The following is a 24961-nucleotide window of genomic DNA, read 5'->3' as shown; positions in this document are numbered from 1 at the left end:
GACTGTGTCCCCAGCAGAGATGGCAGTACAGAAAACATTTACAGATTACATCCATCTTATCCCCCAAATAAAGAAGAAAGAATAAGAAAAGAAAAGCACCTGAGTCTAAACTGGAAGTAAAAATTGGAACTGCTTTTTTACCATCAGTGTCAGGGTGATAAATAATTTATAATTCTCTGGACTAAAAAAGTAGTCAAATATACCAGTCTCCAAACTATTTAATAACTTTTAGACTCTGCAATAGGAGTGGTTTTATATCTGAAATTTATCAAATAAGATGTAATTACTATTTTTAAGAAAGTACCACAACTGTGACATAAATGTCTTTAAAACTCAGAACAAATGTACTGGAAGATTAGCATTTGGAACCTCCTCATAATAAATGTCCCATTTAATAACTTCCAAATCTGTTTATAGATAGATAGATAGATAGATAGATAATGAAGCCTTGTGCATGACTGTCTTAGATATTATATTTGGTGATTCAGAATTAAAAGTAAGTTCATATGAAATTGCTGAGCCTCCTTCTGATCGAATAACCACTATTCTGATGTGCAGAAGGATCATCAGCAAATAAACAGTAATCCATGAACATCTAGTAACTAAAGCAGAATAGGATGTGCCCCATAGTCTAGAGGCTTGAACAAAAATCTTCCAACAAAAATAAATAATCACTGGAAAGAACTATTAAGATTACTAAAAACATTGGCTGTTCCATGTGTCTCCTTAACAAATCAGTATTGAACGCTAACAGTTCTGAGAACTTACTTCAGAGCTAGACCAACTCACAATCTTCCTAAGAACTGGGGACATAATGAAGACATGTAAGTGGCTAGTGTACAGCCAAATTGCCTGCCTCTTACAGAGTTGCAAGCCTAATTCTTCTACTACCGCCATGTCACACAGAAAGCAACGGTGGGCACACACTACCAAAGACTACCTACATCTAAGCAACACTCTAGAAAGCCCACACAAAGAACCACTGCATCTAGCTGCTTGTCTATAACAACATATTTATTATCCATACAGGGCTAAAATCTAAAACTGAGACCCTTATTCTCTTATGAATCTTGCTTCCATGGGATAGCAGGAGGTTCAATTTTTCTTTTGGAATTCCCTTAAAAAACCACTGAATTAAAAAATACAAATTATAAATGTTCAAGTAAATAGAATTAATTAAATACAAAGTACTTGCTAGCTCAGCTTCCTGGAGACCTGTATCATCATGTATTTTGGAAAAGATAGCATAAAGATGGAATTAAAGATTAGGAGAATAATAGGCTATTTCAGTGCAAGAGTGCTCTTTTCTGATGCTGTGCTTATGCAAGAGTTGTACACTTATACAACCCTGAGAACTAGGGACCGGTCTTAGGCCCACACATCTATCCAGAAAGGGTCTTTGCTACCAAATGAATGAGCAACTTAAATGATGTCAATGACCAGTTGGCTACTCCTTTGGAGCTGACATTGCAACAGCTGGTAACTTAACAAGAGACTCTAGAGGGATAATGAGAGGAACTAACCCTGGCCTGGGAAGAGCTGCAGTGAGCAGGAAAGGCCTAGGGATCAGCCACCGTGGCAGGAATGTCATGAAGACAGTAATGCCCAAGGGCAGAAGCGGAGTAGAGTGCTGAGCTGCAAAAAAAACACAAAGAGCCCGAGATGACAATATAAAAAGGCAGAGAAAGAGGCTGAAGGACAAACCAAGCCTGCACGGTCATGCCTCAGTACCCAAGGGCTGGGGAGGTACTGACAGCATGCCAACAGGACAAGGAGAAACCAGAGACCATGAGTGCCCTTCGGGGTAGAAGCTTCTACTTAGCAAGTATTTACCATAAACTAAAGCCTGTATCGGCTGGCAGGTGACAAGAACAGAGGTTGTTCACACACACACACACACACACACACAGAAAAAAGATCAGATAAGCAGCCATGTCTTCCTGTACTACAGACAGACATGGGAGCGTCATCTAACCTCCCTGAGTGTCAATGACATCATTTGTCTGGTAGGGAAGAGGGACGGCACCCTCTGCACTGTCAGAAGACATCAGATGAGATCATGCAGACAAACCGTCTAGAGTTCAGAACGCTCTGTGGAGGTTAGGTCCTATCAATCCAGGGCTTTTCTCATAACCATGGTTATCTCAGCCACAGAAAAGTCCTCATTCCACTAGGAAACAAATCGTGAGTGAAAATCTGTATTTTAGAGGAAGAATGGAGACCTCGTGGTGTGGAGAGCAGGGTTATTTTACAGTGTCCTTAACCTCTCATTACAGCATCCTATTTGAAGCAGGATACCTTAGGCTGGAAATGGAAGCACAAACTGACTGGAACAGCACAGCCACTAGCCAGCCTCCTTAGGCTGCCCCTGGTCATCCATGTGGACATTTGCTTTCTGTGACTTTCCTGAGCCAGTAATTTAATGAAGCAAAGGAGTACCTGTTTCATCTACTGTGGATGGTCTTCGGAAATCCTGCGTTTCCACAGTGAGAGCTCATTTCCAAGGCCATTCCTAGACGAGATCCTTTACAAGTGATGTGTGCTGTCAGAATTATAACTCCCTGCATCTTTATTGTAGCTCCAAGGTTTCTGACACATTTGCCAACTGATGAATACCAACTGTGTGAAAGAGTAGATAACTCTGAGCATTTTAGTTATTAAAATGTAAATAAATCTCCGCAGCACCTTCATGTGCAGCTCATCTCTTCAGAGGGCAGAACAACTAGCAAACTGTAAAGAGGAAGGGGAATATATACGTGCTGGGCTTATGTGAATATTTACAATTGATCAGCATCTAATTATCTCATAACCGGACTTGGATGCAGTGTCTTATGGCACAGGTCAAACAGCAGCATCCCTTCACAGTGGCAGAGACTTCTCACTGTAGCCACCAACTCAAGATCTAGGTTAAAATCTGAGAGCATCCAGGACCCTGCTCCTGGAACTAAAGGCTTCTTGTTATCTGAGAAGCCCTTCTCCACAGTTCCTTCCCTCCTCCTTCACCCCACCCCTAACCACGTTTGCTCTACCCATCCTTGTATCTTGCTTCAAGCACGTTGCTCTTCCTCCTTCTTGAAGCTTCTCACCCAACTCCCAGCTCTCAGAAGGTCTTCATCTTAGACATCATTGCTTTCTTTCTGGCCAGAAGACTAACAAAGCACTTTGATCTCTGTACAATGGACCATTATAATTCCTGAGCACACATTTTCACTTCCTCTTTTTCTAGTTAGGAGGCATTATTCTGCCTGATCTCAGGATACTTCCTCTTTGGGTGAGAATGAAAGTTGAAGGGTTAGGAGTCAGCCCTAACCTTTTTTCCTATGGCATTTTACTGTGATTGATCCTGTCAGCCACACCCTCAGAGATCCACACAACCACAGACACAGCTAACATAGGACAGGAGCACAGTTCATAATACCTTGCTGTGCATTAAAGTATATCTCTGGTTGCTTGCTTACCCAGTTGTACATAGTATACACAGTACACATTTATGCACACATTCTGCTATTTAAACCGCTGTGATGGACTGAAAGCAAACCTCTAAGCTAAGCTAAGCATTTTCCTTTTGCTGATGTAATAAACTTTTGGTGAGACTGAGATAATACAAACTTTATTTTCCAAATAAATTAAAGCTGCAAACAAAATTCTAAGTGTGTAAGCCTACGTAAGTGAGCAAAGCTTTGATGAGAAGCTTAGAGCTCAGGGTTATTTGTATGGAGACACACACAGTTAATTATAAATGAATCATCCATCTATCATACTTCATCATAATAGGCCCCTGAAAGGCTACTCCTTGGCAGCTTGTGGAAGTTAGCACTTAGAATGAATACTTGAAAGTAATAAATCAGGCAATATAAAACATTTATGACTGAAAAGGAACCTATGGGATAAGCATATCTATGCCTAGGTCTTGAGAGTTCAAGGACCTTGTCCACACCTCCAGAGCCAGTTCTTATACATGGTGGAGCTAGGGCAATGCCTCAGGCTCCAAGGGCAAAGCCCAGTGCTCTCCCCAGAATCCTAATAGGTCTACCCCACTTCTGCTCTTTGCCTGTGCCAGTGGTAGCAATGAATGTTGTGACTCTTCAGTCATACATCCTGCCTACGTCATAAAAACAGTACTGACTGAAGCCAGAACTAATACCAGCAGGTTTTACAAAGCTCAGACTGTCAATTTATTTATTTGATAGCTGGCTTTCCCATACTGAGCACATCTTTTCTGTGGGCCCTTGTGATGTATCTGAAAGCCTTCTCTTAGGTGACATTTTCATAGCTACTCTTCCTGCCCAGCCAATCAAGACTCCCAACATCCTTGATAGGTCCCCAAATCACAATGTTCCCAACCATCTCTTTTCTAAGATTGAGCCCCTCAGTCCATCCTCACAGAAGTCATGACAAACTGACAAGTTTCATCCTACCTGCTCAAGTTTGTCATACTAAGGAGGAAGCTCAAATCAATGTCTTTAATCAGTCCTAAAATTGGCATCCACCCTTGAAGGGGAGTACAGACCACCTCCATTAGAGACCTTAAGGTCTCTCCTTCATAAACAGAAAAATCCTTTAACCTTTGCCTACATCAGCTGCAGCAAGACAGGCCCCAGAGGACAGCACGCTTGCTTGCTTACTGAATTAAGCTCACTGTCTTCCGCATACATTGTGCCTCTACAGATTTCATCTATAAGATCTCGTCTCTTTTGGGTTTGGTTTTTTTTTTTTTTTTTTTTTTTTTTTTGTCTTTTAAGAAAAGAACTCGCTATTAGGCTGACCAAATGTACAGTTAGCAATACTATTATATTATGCTGGGTTCCATGTAGAAAAAATATACACCACAATACACACTTTAAGAATCTCAAACCAATATTTTCATTTCTAACAGGAGTCAGCACAAGAAATACTGAGGAATAGGACTGTATTTGGCATCTTGATGATGTTTAATCCTTGACACTAACACAGCAATCGGCCAAGTGCAGACACGTGTTCTCAGAGAAAGCACCTGCTGGACTCTACTTATACAAATGGGAAGTCTTTCATTTCACTCACCCTCGCCTCCCCAACTGACCTACCTGACCTTCATTATAACTACATAGGACCTTTAAAAACAACAGCTGAAATTGCAAACCTCCTGGTGTTAATGAAAATGGAAATCAAGACTAAAATGTCTCCTTAAAAACACTTATTTACACAATCATAAACTAACTCATCATAAGACCTACTAAAGCAGAACCAAGAATGCCAGGCAGCACCATGAGAGACACCTGCTATAGATGTTCAGTCAATAGAGTGACACAGTCACATCTCCAGACAGTAATCACGTGTGTGTCTGTCATGCAATTAATTATTACACTGGCATGCCACACATCTTATCATGTAATTTCAACTTGCACGTTGATGATTTGCATACGGTATTATGTAAACATTAATACTATACAAATACACTGTTGTTCTAAGACATCTACATAGTCACAAGATAAATAATAACAACCCTTAATTTCTTTTAAAAAGTTAGCAGATATAAGCCACATACTTGGAGACAGTTTCTCTGTCATGAACACCCAAATATGTAAACTGTGCATGCACAAAAGAAGAGACAGCCCCTGGTATTGTTTTTGCAGCTAAAATTCAGAACTACTTCTCTCAGGGTTCAGTGACTAGATGATGGGAAAAAAATAAATCCTCTTGGTGCATTTTTAATATTTTTAGTGTGTCATTGTAAATAATAGCATGTTAGAGTTATAGAGTATAAAATGATGTTCCTAACTTTGGTAGCAAATTTTCATTAGCAAAATTTCAATCATCTCCTCTGATCAAATAATTCAATGGAGACCAATTTCCTGCTTCTTGTCTAATCATATTCTTCACAGAATGCCCCAAATGCCAGCTGAGATTTAAACCATAAGTTTTTCAATCTTCTAAATAATTGTAATTGTTGCTTCAAAGAAATCTTAATTAGGAGACTGATATGCACCCTCTCTTCAGGATTATCTCAAATATTAAGAAAGCTTAAGGACATATTTATAGTATTTCCATAGTGAGAAAATTACATTTTATTCCTATTTTTGGTTGTCTGCCCTACATAAGTTTCTGGCTAATGACACAGCTTCCCATCCTCACCTTTAGGACACTGACAGTTAACTCATTATTTTTGTTGTTAAATAAACATGGTGTATAGGCTAATGAAAATTAAGAAATTAGTAAGTAGACTTGTCAGCAATAGAAATCACTACTGATGACGAGTTGTATCTTCTGTCTTATTATTCTCCTCTCTCACTTGTTTCTCCCATTCTCCATTGTCTCTTTTTCTAGGATCCTTCCCTTTTCCCCACTCCTGTCCTTATGCCTTAATATCTTCTTATATGAAAATACCACAAAGAAAACTACTATGTTGTAAAAATAATATAGGTGATGAAACAATCTACATATAGAGAGATGATCTAATTAAAGAATTATACAAGGCATTGGGTTGCAATAGAATATGAAAATATCACTCCTATGGTTTCCAGTTCCATATTGCAACTAATTGTAAGAAGATGTTTGGTTGTCATTGGCTAACACTCCATCCTGCTAGCCAAATAGTTCTAAGGATGAAGTAAAGGGTCGGGCTGGGAAAGCCTGCATGACAGGACAACACAGGTGGCCTCCAGGAAGGGAAGATGGCCTCTGAAACTCAGGCTAGCCTCCAATTTCTAGCCATCAGAAGCCAGGGCCCTCAGCCCTGCAGCTGCAGCAATGAGTTCAGCCAAGAGCGTTTACGAGCGCCAGAGTCTTTCCAGTGAAGCCTCTAGATGGGTTTGCAGCCTCATTTAGACACTTGGAGGTTCACGAACTTTGAACAGAAACAGTCTGGGAAAGTTGTGGCTAAACTCCTGGCTTGTATAACCTTGCATATATTTGTTTTTAGAACGAGAAATCCAAGTATCAATTACTACAAAAATCCTCAGTCTAATTATGCACCTTCCTTTCCCAGTTACATGGAGCTGTGAGGCCAGACTTGCTTCATACATTTCAACTGAAACGTCCTGAATAGATTACTGAGTGAGAAAGCAGATATGAAAATAATCCAAACATTGAAGACAAAAAAATAAAAAGATGTTACCGCAGGCCAGACTTCTGAGTGTTTTTTTTTTTTTTTATTCTGATAGTAGTTGTTTTTATTTTTAAAAAGAGAGATTACCTTATAATGGAGTCATTGGAAAGTAATTATATATAATTTTAATTTCTGTCTTAATTTCTATATGTAAGTTGAAATATTTTTGCAAAGGTACTCTTAGTGAGTGTGAAAGAAATTTAGGAGCAGCAGTCTGAGCCACAAAGCAGCACTCCTCTTCCCTTTTATCTCAGACACAAGACACTCCATCTCTCCTGATTCTATCAAATTCTCACATTTAGCCTTTCTAGCCTTTCTGGGTTCTCCCCCTTCTGAGCACCGAGGGAACTCAGTGTTGGCCTGTGCTTTCCCACTCACATTTCCTTACCTCTCCGCTACACAGGGAGAGTAATGCAGGCCTAACACCGAAAGTCACTTTGTCACAAAGGAAACCAGAGAGAACAAGGGGAACTCAATTCCTCCAACAGTTAACAGACACGGGAACACTGGCTAAGACGGCTCAGAGGTCATGTGCTGGCACTTTCTACATCACAGAAGCCAGGTATCTCCATTACCTATAAAGGACTAGCATTAAAATTCATGGGAAAAAATAATTTCCATACTTCATTTTCGAATCTTAACTCCAGCATAACAATGTAACCTATAAACGATTGAAACTTAAAGTCCTGGGAATTTCTCATTGGCTGGCCTGATGATCCATTTAATGTAAACACCAAACATGGAGGATCTACTAGCTGCATGTCCTAACCAATTAACAGGCAGTAGAATCAATTTAATATGTACGAACTACCTTCCTGCTTCAGTAAGACAAAACCGAACGTACAAACAAAACAGCGGAAAACCCAAACAGTATCATTTATAGTAAGGGAACTTAGAGTTTTGTCCATGTGAATGGGGATGGCAAGAACACTGAGTCGTGGAGGAGAGAGTTCCTTACTTCTTACTCGGTCTGCTGTCCAAATTCTGGCAGAAAGCAGATGGCTTTCTCAAACCAGGCACTTAGAAGTTTAACAAAGAAATAATTTACAAAGGTTTGCCAGAGATCACAGAGAGTATCAAGGGGTAGTATGCAAAATACTGGCAAGCCCTTGCCACTGTCTAGGACCCAAGGACATCCAGGAACACAGATGCTACATAGGAGACAAGCTGTGAGTGAGTGGCCTGACATGAACTATGGCCTTTAAGAAAACAACAGGTCATCCCCAGTGACCTGGCAGGGAAGGGGAATCCTGACCTTTGTTCTCCTGCTAAGCCCTCTTCAATAGCGGACCTCAGTAAAAAGTCAAAGGACCAGGCCCAGGCTGTCTAGCCCCTGTGCTGTACATAAGAATGGAGAAGGGTGGAGACCAGGCTTTCCATACACTGAGAGTAGAGTCTGAAGGCCACCAAAACAGTGTACATATCCAGTAACTTAGTCTGATAACTTGTGTTTCTGGATACCACTTTGCTTTTGCTTTTTCCCACGTCCGTACTCAAATCTCAACTTTGAAGCAAAGCTTTAATTCAGTACCAAACAAAATTATACAAGACTGGCATGTTTATGAGCCTGTGATTTATAGTTTTGAACTTCTACCTTCCCAACACAGGGGCTCCTGAAGGGCACCAACCACATTTTTCTTAAGTGTGTGCCTCCGGCCCCAGGGGTTCCAGCACAGGTGCACACACTGAAAATCTTTGAATCCTGAGTGTATGAAGCCCAGACTGCTTCTTCCCCAGGTCCAGCCCTGCTGCCTGACCACATGCAGTGAACGCCACACTTCCTTCTGAGCATCAAATCTCATATGCTCACCTCTGTCAGGTCTACTCGGCTCCACTCCCGTGGCCAACCTAAACCAGTCTTCCCACTCCCCATCCCTTCTCCCCTCACAGCTTCAGCTTCTGAGTCCAGAGCTATCAGTACAGAAAAGTAAGTCAAAGAGATCACCATCCAGCACAGAAGTGTTGATTCTTCTTAGGCTCCTCACAACAAAGGACTTGGGGCTGTGTGCTGCTGGTGTTTACCACCCCCTCAGACAAGCACCCTAAGAAAATGACCTCTTCTTTCCTACTTCTCCAAAACAAACAAACAAAAAATTCCCACCTCTTCAGTAGGTAACACACTCCTGAAGTCTCAGCACCCAGGAGGCTGAGGCAGGGAAGATTGTCATGACTTCAAAACCAGCCTGGGCTATAGTGACACCCTCATCTCAAGAAGGAAAACAAATGCCAGCCCCCTGGGACAGAGGAGATAGTCCCAAGTGTTCATTCCATTTTGTTCCCCTGCCCAAGTATTTGATCATCCCTTAAAGTCTTTAGGTTATCCAAAGCAAAAGGTGTTCAGCTCCCTACTTCCTTTGCCCAAAGCCAAGTTCGCTCTGCCCAGCACCCCTCCAGTCTCTAAATCATACAGAGCTCTCTTTAGTTACAGTTACTCTGGCTCTGGCCTTTCTTTCCATTAACTTTACAGAGCTTGTATCAACCTATATCTCAAGCACAAAATATGTTTGTGTGACCCAATGTTGTGCTTGAGATACAGGTTGATACCAGTCCCTGATTTCTCCTAGCCCACCAAACTGACTTTTGGGTTGCTATAGATGACTGCCACTGAGCATCTCCTCCATGGAGACCCAACAGAGGCCTCATGGATACAAAGCTTTTATATGATACAGGCTTAAAAGATGACGGTGACTTCCCATCATTCGAAAGGTGAGGATCCCATGAAGAATCAGGCTAGCTCCCATTTTATTTGGAGGTCACCATTTCTAGGGTTCATGCTTCTGTTAAAGAATAATGACAGTATAATCTGCCATAACAATATAAGCATCAGAAATGTATGGCTAGAATTCCCCATAGCCTTTCATTCTACTCCAAACCAGGCAATGGTGAGAGATAAGCCAAGACTTGAAGGCACCCTTCTGTCAACTGTTTCCACACTAACTTGGTCCCAGACCACCATGGGAGCTTAATACCCTCACCTGGAAGAAAAAAATAAGAAGGAGCAACATTGGCTTTTCTTATCTGAACAATACTTGACACTGAATCTGATAGGGACCAAACTGAGAGTAAAACCTTTCTAACCAGCCTGTCTCTTGATACCCTGCAATTGCATCATAGTGCAACACAAAGTGAGAGTCCCACAATCAGAAAGCTGGCTGAGCCCAGCAACAGGAGACAGACCTAATTTTAGCAACCCCCAAGACAGGGATATCATGCCTGTTAAAGATAAACCATCAAAACTGATGAAATTCAGCATTGTTCCAAGAAATCAAGATGAAATTAATGAATACAATGCTGAAAATCAAACATTGCTGATATATGAGACTGCATTGCACCTGTGTTCCTGAAGAAAAATCATTATGATGTTGCTTCACTGGAAATCAGAACAGCAGAGCACTCAGTCTCAAAACTCTGAGAAGTGAGTCAACCTGTCAGAAAGTGAAGCTGTTATTTAAGACAATCAGTGCAGCAGATATAATGGGCCACTTAACGACTGCCTACAGCAAATGCGGATATGATGAAGCATTTGAAGATAATCAAGAGAAAAGTTGCATTTAGACTTCAGAAAAAAAAAAATGCTTCCACAGATAACAATTTCAAACTTATAAATGCTGTACTGACGACAAGGTCACCCTCACTTTTATAAAAGAAAGAAATGTAAAGGTTGGTATAATTTAGTAAGCAGTTTTTAGAATCCATTTTGTGCATCAGATACTGTGCTAAATGTAGGGACAGGAAAATAAACAAGACACACTCTCTGTTCTTGTCTATCCCACAAGAGAGCAGGAAAAACAAAAAGACTGCAGGCATACTGCACAACCTGCCTAGCTACCCAACTACAGACATGTACAGGACATCCCTCACACCCAGTCCCCACCGCCAGCTTCCCAATGAGGTCTGTTACAACAAGGCCAAACCTCAAGCCTCCAAGAGTGTTTCTAGACACAGCGTTCATCACTTGGCACCAGGTGGAGACTCTGTGAAGAACTCTGAAAATCAAAGCAGCAGCGGGTACAGATTGTGTGAGCCAGCACCCACATCCTGTCACCGAAGAAGAGAACCCCCTTGGTGACATAACTTGCTCTGATTCTGAGATTTTCCATTTCTTAGCTGACCATGACGAATAATAAGTGTAATGGAAGATGTGTTTTACTAAATTAAATCATAAACATGGGAAGTTCTGTAAACTCAGACATGTGACAGCAAAAGGGAAAACAGGAGGGGGGACTAGAAAAGAAGAGGCAGGAGACATGCCCTATCCTTCAGGACGGTCGGTGTTTATTGGGGGTTTTCACTGAAAAGTAGAGAACCATTAAATACTGCTAACAGAACTGCTGAGGTCATTAACTTTGTACAATAGAGTCCTTGGTGGAGAATGATTAGAGGGGTTAGGAGCTGCTAGAAATAGAGGGAATGGTTAATGGTCTGTAGTTATTACCCACAGAAGAAATGTGAAAGAGGGGTACCCGAAAAAGCAAATCCAAAGAAACACAGTACAAAGGAACATGGTAATCAATTAACATATGATATTAGAGGAAGGAGCTTAACTCATCATGAAATGAAGGATTTTAAGGTTCCTGGAGAGTAAACCATGGAACCAAGTGCAGAACAACAGGATAGAGCAGAATAGCAGCAGGCAAGTTCCCAGAGACCAGGATGGATTTCTACTGAATGAGGCACACCCATCAAAGTCTAGAGTCTGAAATAAACTCAGTGCCAAAAGTATATATTTGTGATCAAGTAAAGAAATGGCATAGATGAGACTGAGAACAACCTTTTTGGGCACCAGGATGCAAGAAGGTGTGTATGTATGAAGGCTAAATTACATTTTCAAAATCCTGGACAATTGAGGTGGAGTCTAAAAGGATGGGACATCGTCATTAACTAAAAATCACCGGAGTTTTAGTAAGTTGATGTCTTAATGCAGGAAGGCAAGTACTAGATGAGAAGGAAGGATGGGCGAGACTAAAGTTAAAGAAAGGAGAAGGAGCCAGAGGAGGAGTAGCTGGGAGCAACACAGAGGCAGATATTAAGATTCTTCTCTGGGCATAGACACAGGTTGTTATGGATATTTTTAAGGGATGGGTGTGCACAGGATTTGTGTTGTCTAGATGGGAAAATTATATCATATCAATTGGACCAGAGGTTATTATGTGGTGTTTTCTTTAATGTGGACACTTACTTGAGTTCAAGAGAAGGTGCAGTGACAGGATGGACCAAGCCCACCACAGAATTGGGATGTGTGAGCCTGGTGTGGCATACCCCAATAAAATGACTGCCCAGGTCAAAGAGACCCCAGGAAAGCCCAGAGCGATAAGCGTGGAGACCAGTGGTTCCCCTTTTTTAAATATTTACCGCAACAAGTCACCAGGTCTTGATGGCCTTATTGAGCATAGCTTATCTGGGGAAAGTGTGAAAACCTATGTAACGAACCACATGATACAGTCTTAACATAAATACTTAATTCATCATATAATTATCTGCAAGTTCCTACGTCTGTTTCATAAAACATACCCTGACAAAATCACTTAAGGGATGAAGGATTTATTCAGCTCCCAATTTCAAGCTATAGACCATCATGCAGGGGAAGCCAAGATGGATGAACATGAAGTAGCTAACGCCATTACACGCATCCAAGTGCAGAGAGCAGTGAATTAGTGCACGCCTGCCTGCACTCAGCTCACTTTCTCCACTCTTACACCATCTGGGATGCCTTCCAGAGAATGGTGCTCACACCCCAGTCAGAAACGTTCTTCCCACTTCACTAACATAATCAAGATTATGCCCCACAGATATGCCCAAGGACTGAACTAATCTACACAATCCCTCCCTGGGACTAACTCCTCCCAGGTGACTCTATTGTATCAAGTCCACTGCTAAAATGAAGCATCACCCTGCCGTACTTTAAGCTCCAACAAGCAGTTTGAACTGAGTAGCTTGAGTAAAATATGTGTAGATTTTTAATATAGAAGACAACTGAAAGCATTAAAAATCCTTCAGGGCAGTCCCCAAGGTCTTTCACAACCTGGCCCAGGTTAGTTTCTGCAATAAACTTGGTCGCTTCTTCATCGTCCTTCTGAGCAGCTTAAATATCTTCCCTTCTGAAGAGCATTCAACTATATCGTTTCTCAGCAGACAAATCTAGCTGCTAAATTTGATAAAGGCAGAAAGACTAACTGATCCTAATATTCCTTGATCCTCATATCTCCATAACCATATGGTGTGGCAACAACCTGATAGATATGTGCTAGTATTTAGTTCCTGGTGCAATTCTGTCTCTTGATTTGAGACCAGACCTATGATTTGCTTTAACTGATGGGGTACAGAAGTGAGAAGATGCCTATTGAAGTTTTATAAATACCATATTGCTTCCACTTACTGCTTTCTTTGCAGCCTTCAGTTGCCATTTTGCTTTACAGATCATAAGAAGAAACCTGTAAGAAAATCAGATACTGAGGAGAACTACATTAAAAAAAAAAAAAAAAAACATGAAGCTCAATGGGTAGCAAGAACCAAAGCCTAAGACATACGTAGCCAGGTAGGTGATGCCACCAGCTAGTCAGTCTATTTATCAGAAGCACTTAAAGACATGAATGAAGACACAATCAATCCAAGACCTAAAAAACAATCACATCAAAGCTTGACCATGTGCTTGGTTCTTACTCTATCAATTATGTTTCAGAGCATTTATGCATTGGCAATAAAGAAAGAGGTAACTACAGTGGATAATAATGGATACATGATAAAACAATAAATCAAGCAGAGTTTGTAAACAGCTTGCTATGTACCTGGCATTCTTCTAAGAGACAGGAGGGCCAGCAATGAATGAAATAGACAAGTGTTTTTTATTTATTAAACTGAATAAATAAATATTACTCATTGCAAGTGAATAATACATTTGGTAAATAGAATAATATAAAGGAGTGAGGTTTTTTTGTATAGACATAAAGGGAAAGTGTTTGTGTGTGTGTGTGTGTCTATGTGTGTGTGTGTGTCTATGTGTGTGTGTGTATGTCTATGTGTGTGTCTGTGTGTCTGTGTGTGTGTCTATGTCTATGTGTGTGTGTCTATGTGTATGTCTGTGTGTCTGTGTATGTGTGTGTCTGTGTGTGTGTGTCGATGTGTGTGTGTCTATGTGTGTGTCTGTGTGTCTGTGTATGTGTGTGTCTGTATGTGTATGTGTGTGTCTGTGTGTGAAGGGAGGAGGTTGGATGGCTTATAATTATGAATGAAATAGTCAAGAAGGCTTTCAGGACACATGTAAAATGGCAAGAATATGAAAATAGACAGATATGTAACCAGGAGAAAATACTTCAGAGAAAGCAGCACCTGAGGTGCAGTTTGTCTGGAACGTTTGAATATATGTGAAAAGATCAGAGAAGCAGGTGCACATAAGAACTGGATGGAGGCTAGTGAATGCAGAAATACAGGAATGTATGTCAGAGTCCACAGCAGATCCATGTTCCATGATTCACAAGGAGGGCGTGGACTCCACGTGCTGTCATGCTATGATTTATCAGTGAGGAAAGTAAGAAGTCGGGAGGAGTCTAGGGACAAGCTGCAAAGATCCAACAGTGGAGACGATGTGCCTTCAGTAATGAGTTTCCACCACACAATGTATGAAGTGCTACCTACCAGTGACATTCATTACTCAAGGCTCTATTGAGGAAAGATACCCTCTGCTTAACATATATGGAAATCCCAGCCCCAGTTAACAAACAAAGGCTAGGCATTCTGCACAAGCTGTATGTTCTACATAATCTTAGCCATTAAGCCATTTCTGTAGTGAATCATTGGGACGCCTCTACAAATCTAAGGGCCTAGATGTAAGCCAAGAAACAACTTTGCAAGCAAGTCTTCTGAGAATAGCAATCTCATACTTGCTGTGCTAATGCATTCCTTCTACATTGATATCCAGGTCACATAGCACCCTATAGGCTGTCTGAGAGACATGGAAGCCATCAGTGAAGATGAAATAAAACAATGGCACAATCTGATAAAATTATAAATGACCCCCTTAGCTTAAGAGTGGTGTAGTGATAACAAGGCAAACAAAAATAAGCTCAGCTGGTAAAGTGCTTGCCACATAAATGGAAGAACATGAGTTTGACCCCCAGCACCCACATATAAAAGGTATATGTGGTGATGTATGTTTGTAAGGCCAGTGCAGAAAGGAAAACTCAGTGGTCAGTCAGCCTAACCTGATCAGCAAGGTCCAGAGTTCGATACGAGGCCTTATCTCAAAAGATAAAATGGATGGATCCTGATGAAATACACACACACACACACAAAGAGAGAGAGAGAGAGAGAGAGAGAGATGGGGGGGTATAGAATAAAAAGTATAAAGCATATATGAGGATGCTAAAAGAAAGATGGAGAAGAGAGATCAGGTTCTGAGTATTCTATGATGCCAGAGTCAAAAGAACTTTCAGGTCAGCCACTTGCAGGTAGGTCACTAGAAGCTGTGGTCATTAGAGAACAAGAACTATGGAGGAAGACAGTTCCTGACTGGCATAGCTGTAAAGGTGGCATGGCCCTTTAACAACTGGGTTAGGCTATGGGAAAGATGAATATGAACATGAAATTGGGAACTTAGCCTTTGACGTGCATTCAGTGTGTGATGTCACTAGACTGACATCCATATGAAGAACATCAAAGAGGCAGAGAGAGGTTGAGGCTAGAACCATGTGACTGGAAGATCTTGTCATGGGATAAGCAGAGAGGAGGAGTTGTCCTAGCTCAGTCCCATAGCAAACTAAGGTTAACAGGAAGGAGATACGGTAGGCCAAGAAATTGAGACTACCCAATACTTATTAAGAATAGCAATGGGAAGTATTCAATGCAGGAAAGAGCCAACTTTCAGTGAAAATGATTCAGATGTTTTATCCATTGCTTCTTACTGTCCCAGGATTCCCTGCAAAACCAGCAAGGTTTGGACACTTACCTTCTAAGCTTCAGATGGTGTTCTTTAAATAGTGCGCGCGCGCGCACACACACACACACACACACACACATACACACACACAATGATTAGATGAGCAATAATGAATTTAAGTGGTGGGCCACCTCCCAGCTGAAGAGTCATATGGGAATGTCTCTGGATTAAACATGAAAGGATGTGTGTGTGTGTGTGTCTGTGTGTGTGTGCGCGCATGCTCTCATAAGCGCGAGCTGAGAGAGGGAAGGAGACAGAGAGAAATAAAAGATACAGAGGGACATGGGGGTAGGGGAGATGAGGAAGAAAGATGGTTAAGGAAGAGAAGTCCCAGAAACAAAACCCACATGCCTGCCAGAGGCTCAGGCAAATGGCAGCAATGTATTAAGTGACCCATAAGAAAATAAAAACAGGGGCAGTGAGATGCCTCAAAAGACAGAGGTGTTTGCCACCAAGTCCAACTAACTCCTCAGCTCAATACCTGGTGCCTACATGATGGAAGGAGAGAACCAATTCCTGAACATGGTCTTCTGACTTCCACACACATATGATGGTACATGTACACCCATGCAGATACACACACATGCACATACATGTGTGGGTATATAATAAATTAAAACATAGTGCAAAGTTTTAAATAAACAAAAATAAAAACAAACATTTAGCATGATAATGGCTAAACCTTACAATTGGCTAGGTGGTGATGGAATCCGAAGCATTAGTAATTCCTTCCAATTAGTAACTCTTCTAAAGAGAACGGGGGTGTCTGGTTGCTATCTGGTAGCTGCCTCGTGGGAAAGCAAAGCCCAGTGTTGTCAGACCAGAACCTCTATTGGTTTGCTCTAAGAGAAGACAGAAATCTGGAATTGTACATGAAATCTCAAAACTCTTACACAATAAGAAAATAGAACCTTGAGAGGAACTTCACAGAAGTCCCCAGAGCCCTGTTTGCACTACATCGCCAGCCCAATGGCAGGACCCAAACTAACTTAGAGCCTGTGCCTTGCTGATGACAAGGCCGCCTCTCCTGGTGCTGTGAAGGATATCACATACCCACATAACAGAGAAGTAGAGAATTGGACAGAAGTTAGAAACCACAAGTAAATCAGACCCAGAAAGTTAGAAAATGCTTTACAAATCTAAGATGAGACTAATCTGTGTTATCCAAGAACCATAAGACCAATGCAGACAAAAAAGGTATCAAAGGCAGAAAAGTTCAGAAATTCCAAAGTGCTAGCTATCCCTCTAGGCTGGTTACATACTGTTACTGAAGATCTCAGGATTGTATAAAGTCACTTAGATCCTGATGCCAGAATTAATCAGAGGATGGGATTAGTTTTACCTAGCTTTCTAGCTCTGAGGAAATGTTAACTTGGAGAACAAATTACTCAAAATGTCTAAATACAGAAAGAGAAATTTCATTTTGAAAGCCTACTAAAGTTACCTTGATTTACAAGGGTTATGCATATATGAAGTGAGATATATACATAACCTTAAAAAAATCAAAAAAAAAAAAAAAAAAAAACCTCCCATCATTCCCACTATCCAACTGACTATTTCAATCAACTCTGCACAACACACCAGTCTTCATGAGTGTTCTACGGTCTTCCATTCCTTTCGACTCGTCCAGCTCACTAAGTATGTGCATATATGTTCACCTTAATAACAAGCATCTTCTAAAGGAAGAATTTATTCTGGGTAAAAACAGAAGGAAAGTTGCCTGGCTATAATTAAACGTTATCTATAGACATCTATAATACAGTCCTAAGAGATGAGTGATAGATTAATCTAGGCATTGGGGTGCTCTTCATAATACCTGTGCCCAAGGTCCACACCAAACTCAACTGATTAAAATCTTGGCAAAAGGAATTCAGATACCTGTCTCGTTTTAAATGTTAAATGTAAAAATCAGCAGTGATATTCAGTCAAGTTTGATAACCCTACAGGTTACAGTTCAATTACGCATCCACCTGTGACATGTAATTTTGATGATAAATTTAACTAATTACTCACTGACTCACACCTTAACTGCTTAAGGAGGCAATCGCCTCTACCAACTACTTCACTAAATTGGATTTAGTGTCCAAGACACTGATATAGTACCAGGATCCAAAGATAAGCCATCCCACAATTCTATGCTCTCCATCAATTTCACCTTCAGAGTGGGAGTCACCCAGTAGAAACAGGAAACTCAAAGCTCTGAGTTCGGAGCATAATTAAAGCCTTCCTCAAAGCTCCTCCTGTTCTTTCACCATCTCACCTACTTCTGGCCTTATCTTATGTTGACTCAGCTGGTTCTAACATACCACAAATTCCAGCTTGCTTTGGTGTCCCTTCTGTAATGCTAGGCACAACATCTAGAAGGGACTCCTTAGGCTCCACTCACCCTTTGGCCCTTAGAAACTACAACGTCCATCCTGTCTTGAAGCCTTCCATCCTGTCTTGAAGCCTTTCTCCAGCCTAGATTATTCAGAACTCTGGAAGAAAGATTCATGTTCCCATCGGGTTTCTCTTCCATTGCATCTCCCTCCAGCTGGATCTGTAAAAGATCTTGTCCATTTTTTTTTTTTTTTTTTTTTTTTTTTTGCTTGTTTGCTTGTTTGCTTGTCATTAGGCCGAGGAACATCTTCTGGGGATGCTCTGCAACCTCATAGGATCTACTTCATAAACAGAACCTCTCCCACTAACGTGCACTTGTTGCATGAAAGAATCAATGAAGAGGAATTCGGCCACTGTGTTGCAGCTGGGGGCGTGTCTCCATGGTAGCACCCTCCAGTAACATGCATGAAACCCTGAGTCCTATTCACTCAATAAGAAAAACAACATATCATGATGTGTTGTTACAGCAGCTAACAAAAAACATCTTATAAAGACAAACTGGAAAAGATGAGTCCATGGCAAAATAGGAGGCTATGTGTTCAATGGCTGAGAGTAAGAACCAAGAAATACAGCCCGGGTTTAAGTACAAGTCCACAGTTCACTAGCAATTCCTGTGCCATTTTCGTCCATTGGTAACATAGGGAACTCTAGCCAACCCTTGATGTTGAGGCAAGAGGCCACATAACATATATGCACTGGCATGGTACACGGAGTAAGCATGGTACATATGACCTGTCATTCTTAGGAACATGGCTTAAGCAATGCTATCCAGAAAAAAAACAATGAGCCCTTTAAATCTCTCTTCCTGCCTTACAGAAAGTGAATTCATCACAAATTGTTTCACGGGTTGTATTTTGATATCACTGTTCTTCCTCCGCTAATTTTTTAAATCCAATGGATAAATGTACGGAACTTTCCAGAGTGGTTCTTGACATTTCAAGTTATACTTTGACCACTAATTATTCTTACATTACTCCTTAAGATGAAAGAAGAAGAATATTTAGAGAAGCGGAAATTATCATTTTCCACAAAAATTGAAATTTTAAAACTCAGAAATGAGCGAGAGATTCCATAAGCTCCGGGTGACCTTTAAGCGTCACATTTACTGATATATAAGATATATAAATGCAAACACAGAAAAACTGTAATATCCCCTGATCAGTCACCTGATCGAGGCCATTACACCAAGTTCTATGATATAAATTATGCTTCCAGTTCAGAGTAGCAATGGCTTTTTAACACCTTTTAAGGTCTAACTTCCGTCCATTAAAGATCAGTAGTTATTTTTTAATGATTATTTATATGCTGTGGATCACCTCTGTACAACAGATTTATACACTGATGGTAAATTTCTCCATGTATAAGATGTGAGGACATACATTATTGCTAATGAGTTAAAGGGTTAATTTATCATCTCAGTAAACAACTCTCCCTTGAAATCCACTTTAATAATTTGTGTAGATTACATTGTTACTTCTAACCTTAGTTGATTTTCATAAGCCAGTGAAATATGATTTCAAAGATAACTGTTTACTTGGTCAAATCCCAATTTTTAACTGAATCATACGAAATAAACAAACAGTACACGATACTGTAGCGATAGCGAAACCTAAACAAAACCCTCACTGGGTTAGATTCATACCTCAACTTACATGCATCTTAAATCGTTCCCATACGTCAACTCTGTTATGAAGAATACAATCGAGGAAGTATGTCTCTCTAACCTCCAATTCCTGACTGTTCAAAGTAAAATATACATGTACCCATTAAGGGTCGTTCTTCTGTATGACTTCCTTAAATCTCTAAATTAAACACTTAGGGGTGGCAAAACGGCTCAGTGGGTAACGGTTCTTGCCGCCAAGCATGAAGACCTGTGTTGATTTCCATCTACATGGCACCAACCTGAGCAAGTCGTTCTCGGGCCTCCACGTATGTAACAGCGGTATATGTGCACCCTCCACACACATACTACATGAATATATGGAATTTAAAACGTTAAACCATGTACTTGGAAAAGTGATATACTTTGAATAGCATATATGACATTAAAATGGCAGTTTTTCATCTCAAGATTGGACCAACTTGTTGACTATAGCTTACAATAAACATTATGCGGACAAATATTAAAAGAACTGTCGTCTACTAAAGCAAGAGCTTGTGGGTTATCTTGTCGAGAGGTAGTTGAAGCATACAAAACAGGCCATGTAAGAACTGAAACAAGTTTAAAGGCCCTTTTCTGTGACTTCATTTAGAGGTTCCATAGAAGAAAACAGAACTCGAGTCACCCAGACACCTGACAAAGAGCAATGGAGTCCTGCCATTTGTATACTAGCTTTTGACTTATTTCTAACTTGAGCAAAACAGCGGGTCATCCTTATTTTGGGAGTAACTCAATACAACTAGTCTCATTGGCTATGACTCAGAATGTGTGGCATTTGGCTGAAAACACCCCAGTGCACTAGCTCCTCAAAGAGCAGCATCCCCACTGGAACCCCTCCAGCCGAGGTCACTGGGACACCTCCCATTCAGCTGAGAACTCTAAAGGGCGCCAATAGCTCTAACTTTGGGGGTGTTTCTCAAGCCAATCAATGCTCTAACTCCAAGGAGCCTCCTTGGGACGGGACTTAGAGGGTCAGGAATCACACTTCAGGTGAGCAGCGCGGGCAACATCACCGTGTCCCCGCCAGGAGGTTCAGGAGCCCTGCTACCCAAACGCCTGGGGCCGTCTTACAGAACAGACTGGGTTGTGTGCACTTGGGAGTAGGCCTCAGACGGAGGAGGCGTAAAGACCCCCTCAAGGGAGCGGGATGCCGCCATTTCTTCCCATGACTCTCAATGGCAGAGACTGGGCCACTTGAGTCCCTTAAATTAGCAGCCTGCGAAAGTTGTGGCTGCAGGCAGCGCTCAGCAGCCGCTGGGGGTGATCTGAGCCCCATAGAGAGCGCCACCTGGTCCGGGGCGCCGGGCAGGTGCGTGGCCTAGGACATCTACCAAGCGAGCCCCGCGGCCGGCGCGCCCCGTGCCCGCCCCTGCGGCGCCCCTCACCTGGTCCCGGGTCTTCAGGTACCGCTGCAGCGCCTGCTGGGTGAGCTCGGCGACCCGCAGCTGGCCGTCCTTGCAGGGCACCACGATGCCGGTCCTCCCGAAGCACACTGTCACTTTCATCCTGGCCCCGGGGCTCCCGCGCGGGGCCCGGCCGAACAGGTGCCTGCCTCCCGCCCCAGGGCGCAGCCCCTCCGTCGGGGGACAAGACGCTGTCCGGCGCGCGCCTCCGGGGCCGGGACCCACGGTGGCTCCCCTGCAGTCCTACGGGAGGCCGAGGGCGGGAACGCGGGCGCGGGGACGCGGAGGGTCGGCGGGGCGCAAGCGGAGGCTCCACGCGCCAAAGTGAAACTGCGGGCGCGGCCCGGCCCGGCCCTGCCTCTGACGGTGGCCCTGGCGACCGTGGCAGGGCCGGCCCCAGGCCCCGGGCTGGAGTGGGCGGCGGCGGCGGCGCGCGGGGCCGGAGTTGGGAGGAAACTTTTGCGCCGGCTCCCAACTCCTCCGACGCGCGCGGCGCTCTGGGCTCCCTCGGCCCGCGGGCCAGCCAGGGCCCGGCTCTTAAAGGGGCCGCGGCGCTCGCCCGGCCACAGAGCGCTCCGAGGTGTGGCACCACCGAACCCGGGGTTTCCCCAGTAACTAGACCTTGGGTAGCCTGTTGCCCGCCACTTGGGTCTCTCTCTCTCTCTCCCTCTCACTTGTACAGGGAGCTCCGGGAATTGTAACGGGATCTGGAAGCTACCACAGGGGAATTGAAACCGGATCTCATAAAGCACACTTGGAATAGATAGGAAAGTGGCCAGAACAACTCCCTTAAAATGAGAGTTGGAACCAGGTTCAGGGGACCCTCAGGAGCAGGTGCTTCTTGCCACACCTTCTAAAATATCTAGGGTGCTGAGGGATTGAGAGGTGGGACTGACTGAGGGCCGGACTTTTGCAGCTATCTCTGGAACCACAAGAGAGCTGGCTAAGCTGAGGGAACTCGAAGACCACTGTGCAGGTGCCAAGAGTTCCAGCAAAGATCACACCCAAAGTCCAAATAGGATAGGGTGTGAAAGTTTACACTTTTCCTTTTGAAGGGAGACTCCCTTTGTGCATTTGACAAAAAAGAAGGACACCCTCGAGTCTTGATTCTGCGGGTTCATATCCTTAAACAATTGAACACAAGGCACGGGGAGAAGTTCTGGTCGACAAATAATATCTGTATCCTTAATTCTTGAGCTGGAAGATACTCTTCCCCCTACCTTGTGCAGAAAGAAGGGTGCTTGGCCTGCTGGGTGTGCTTCAAAAGTTTAGAACTTTTCCCTTCAGGTATGGGTTTGATCCTCGGCACCTAAAGATTCAAAAATTAAACAGACCGGTGTGCAGAGACTGAGCAGGTCATGTAGCTGGTTCTAGAACAAAGGTCCTTCTACCTAAATCGCCACTGGCTCCTGGCAGTTTTTTAAGCAATTTCGTGCATCCAATAAGATGCCCAGGGGATCCTCCGTTTCCTCCCAGAGTTGCTCCTATGTCAACTTCGATCGAGCTTGAGTCGCAAGAGATGGTTTGGTCTTAAATTGTGTGTCTGGGAGTTCTGATCTTCTTAAGCTCGTTTATACATTTAATATTCGCTGAGCATGCTCCAGACAAGCGCCTTATTCAATGTCAACGGCCACAAGAGGGTCATGTAAACTGAGTCAGCCTGGAGAAAATACGCGGCAGCCGGTCTAGTTCGGTTGCAAATCCAAGAAACTGACCTAGGTAAACCGAAGACAGAATTATTTTTCTCATAACACCAAACAAAAGATCCACTGAGCCACCCTGTGAGGTAAGGTTGGAGGCAGGGGCGTGAAGTGTATCTTCAGGGACCATCTCCAACTGTTAACTACACTGCGAATGCTGTCTCCACCCCCAGGGAAGTGAGCTCGCGGGCATTTCTTTGTGGTGTCTTCTGCAGGAAATAGTAAAAAATCAAGCACATGCAAATGCCAGGCATTAATGAGTGACCTCACGGTACACTGAGAATTGTATGGATGTTCGAAAAGACACAAAGTAACATTCTCGGCTGAGAAGCAAGCCATTGCTGCTTCCTCCATGATCCCCGGCCCTTCAGCATGTCCTCAAATGGCTCTTCCAATCCAGTGGAACAGAGTTCTCTTCACATTACAAACTTCTTTGCAGCCTACTGTGAGTTCTCCTCTGGTACCCAGAGTCTTCGACTGCCTGGCTTTGAGATTTCCCCAAGTGGGCTGTGAAGAACACACAGGCTCAGCCCGTCCCTCTCGCAGGTTAGAAGCAGGTCTTAAGGAATGCCGCAGAGTTCGTGCCTGGGTTAGATAACGGAAGCCTGAAGCTACACTCAGATTCGAGCAGTGTATCCTGTGCACTGCCAAGACCTCACACTAGTAACTGGGGATAGGGCTGAGTGCTTATAGTTCATGTTTATTAAATAACTAAGTTTAATTTACCGTTCAACCTCATAACAGCACACACAGAAACAATTCATCTTATATTAAGAAGAGCAACGCAGTCATAAATGCCCCGTAAACACCTAAATCAATAGTTCATGCCCTATGGGGCTTCCTAGGCAGGAGACAATAAATAATTTGCCTTGACTGAGTAATGCTGGAGGAGTTTAGACCTGGGTTCCCTTTGCTTAATTTTGCCCGCTGGGTGGACTAACTTTCCCTGCACTGTGAGATTTCCCGTTTGTTTCTCAATAGTGCAGTAAGTAATCACACTGCCCACTATTAGTGAACTGCCTACCCCCCCCAAGAGGTGTGATGAAAATGAGGTGTACTGGGGAGCAGTGGAGCTACAGGGTGCTGGCCCAAAGCAAGAGTAGGGTTGCATGTCCAAACCCCAGAAATCTCATCCTGGGATTCTCAGAAGTAGGATCATTCCCTCCCTGCCTGCATAACTCAACACAGGTAGCCCAGTGCCCCTACCTTTATCCCCAGAGGAAGTCACATAGCCTAACAGTCAGGTTAACCTTTCTTTCCCATTACATGGTCAATATCATGCAGAACCTGGAATTTCCCAAGTTGCAGATGAGATATCCCAGCACTCTGGGCCCAGCTAGTAATGTACACTCACCCCTCAAAGGTTTAAGTAACTTTGTTACCCACCCCCATTAAATGAGCTGTTCTCAGCAGGCTCAGCTCTACCTGAGGTTTCTTCTGCCCTTGGCCTATTCCTGCACCACTTCCCCTCTCGGAATTCACCAGCTTACAGGCCAAGAGGGTTGGGAAGGTGGAACCAGAACAGCAGTGTACATTGACTAACCAATAGTAATTGTTAATCTATAGTTGGCCAGTAATCCATCTCAATTTTTTATTCTATTAAGACAAAAAATACATTTTTGGCTTTTAAGGAATCAGTTATAACAGTCAGTGTTTATCATAGAAAACTTGTTGAATTGGAGATAATCTTACAAAAATACAGAGCTGAAAAGAGCCTTGAAGTTATTTGCAACATTCTCCTTTTATACATAGGGAAATTGAGAGCTAGTGAAATTACCTAACCCACAGTATTCTGGTGCAAAG

General features: G+C 42.7%; 1 protein-coding gene across 4 annotated transcripts in view; it reads right to left on the bottom strand.

Moving 5' to 3' along the window:
* Positions 1-21560, bottom strand: part of PARD3B (par-3 family cell polarity regulator beta) — a gene marked incomplete at both ends in the record, with an annotated part of 962085 nt that extends 940525 nt beyond the window's left edge. For all 4 annotated transcript variants that reach the window (XM_080932740.1, XM_080932743.1, XM_080932741.1 and 1 more), the window contains one exon: positions 21441-21560. In XM_080932740.1, coding sequence (XP_080788866.1) covers positions 21441-21560 — 120 coding nt within the window. The remainder of the gene's footprint in view (positions 1-21440) is intronic.
* Positions 21561-24961: the final 3401 nt, after the last annotated feature.

This window comes from Micromys minutus, assembly GCF_963924665.1.
Source record: "Micromys minutus genome assembly, chromosome: 19".
In the NCBI taxonomy this organism is placed as follows: Eukaryota; Metazoa; Chordata; class Mammalia; order Rodentia; family Muridae; genus Micromys; species Micromys minutus.
Note: the sequence above shows the minus strand (reverse complement) of the source record. Positions and strands in the feature narration are given on the sequence as shown.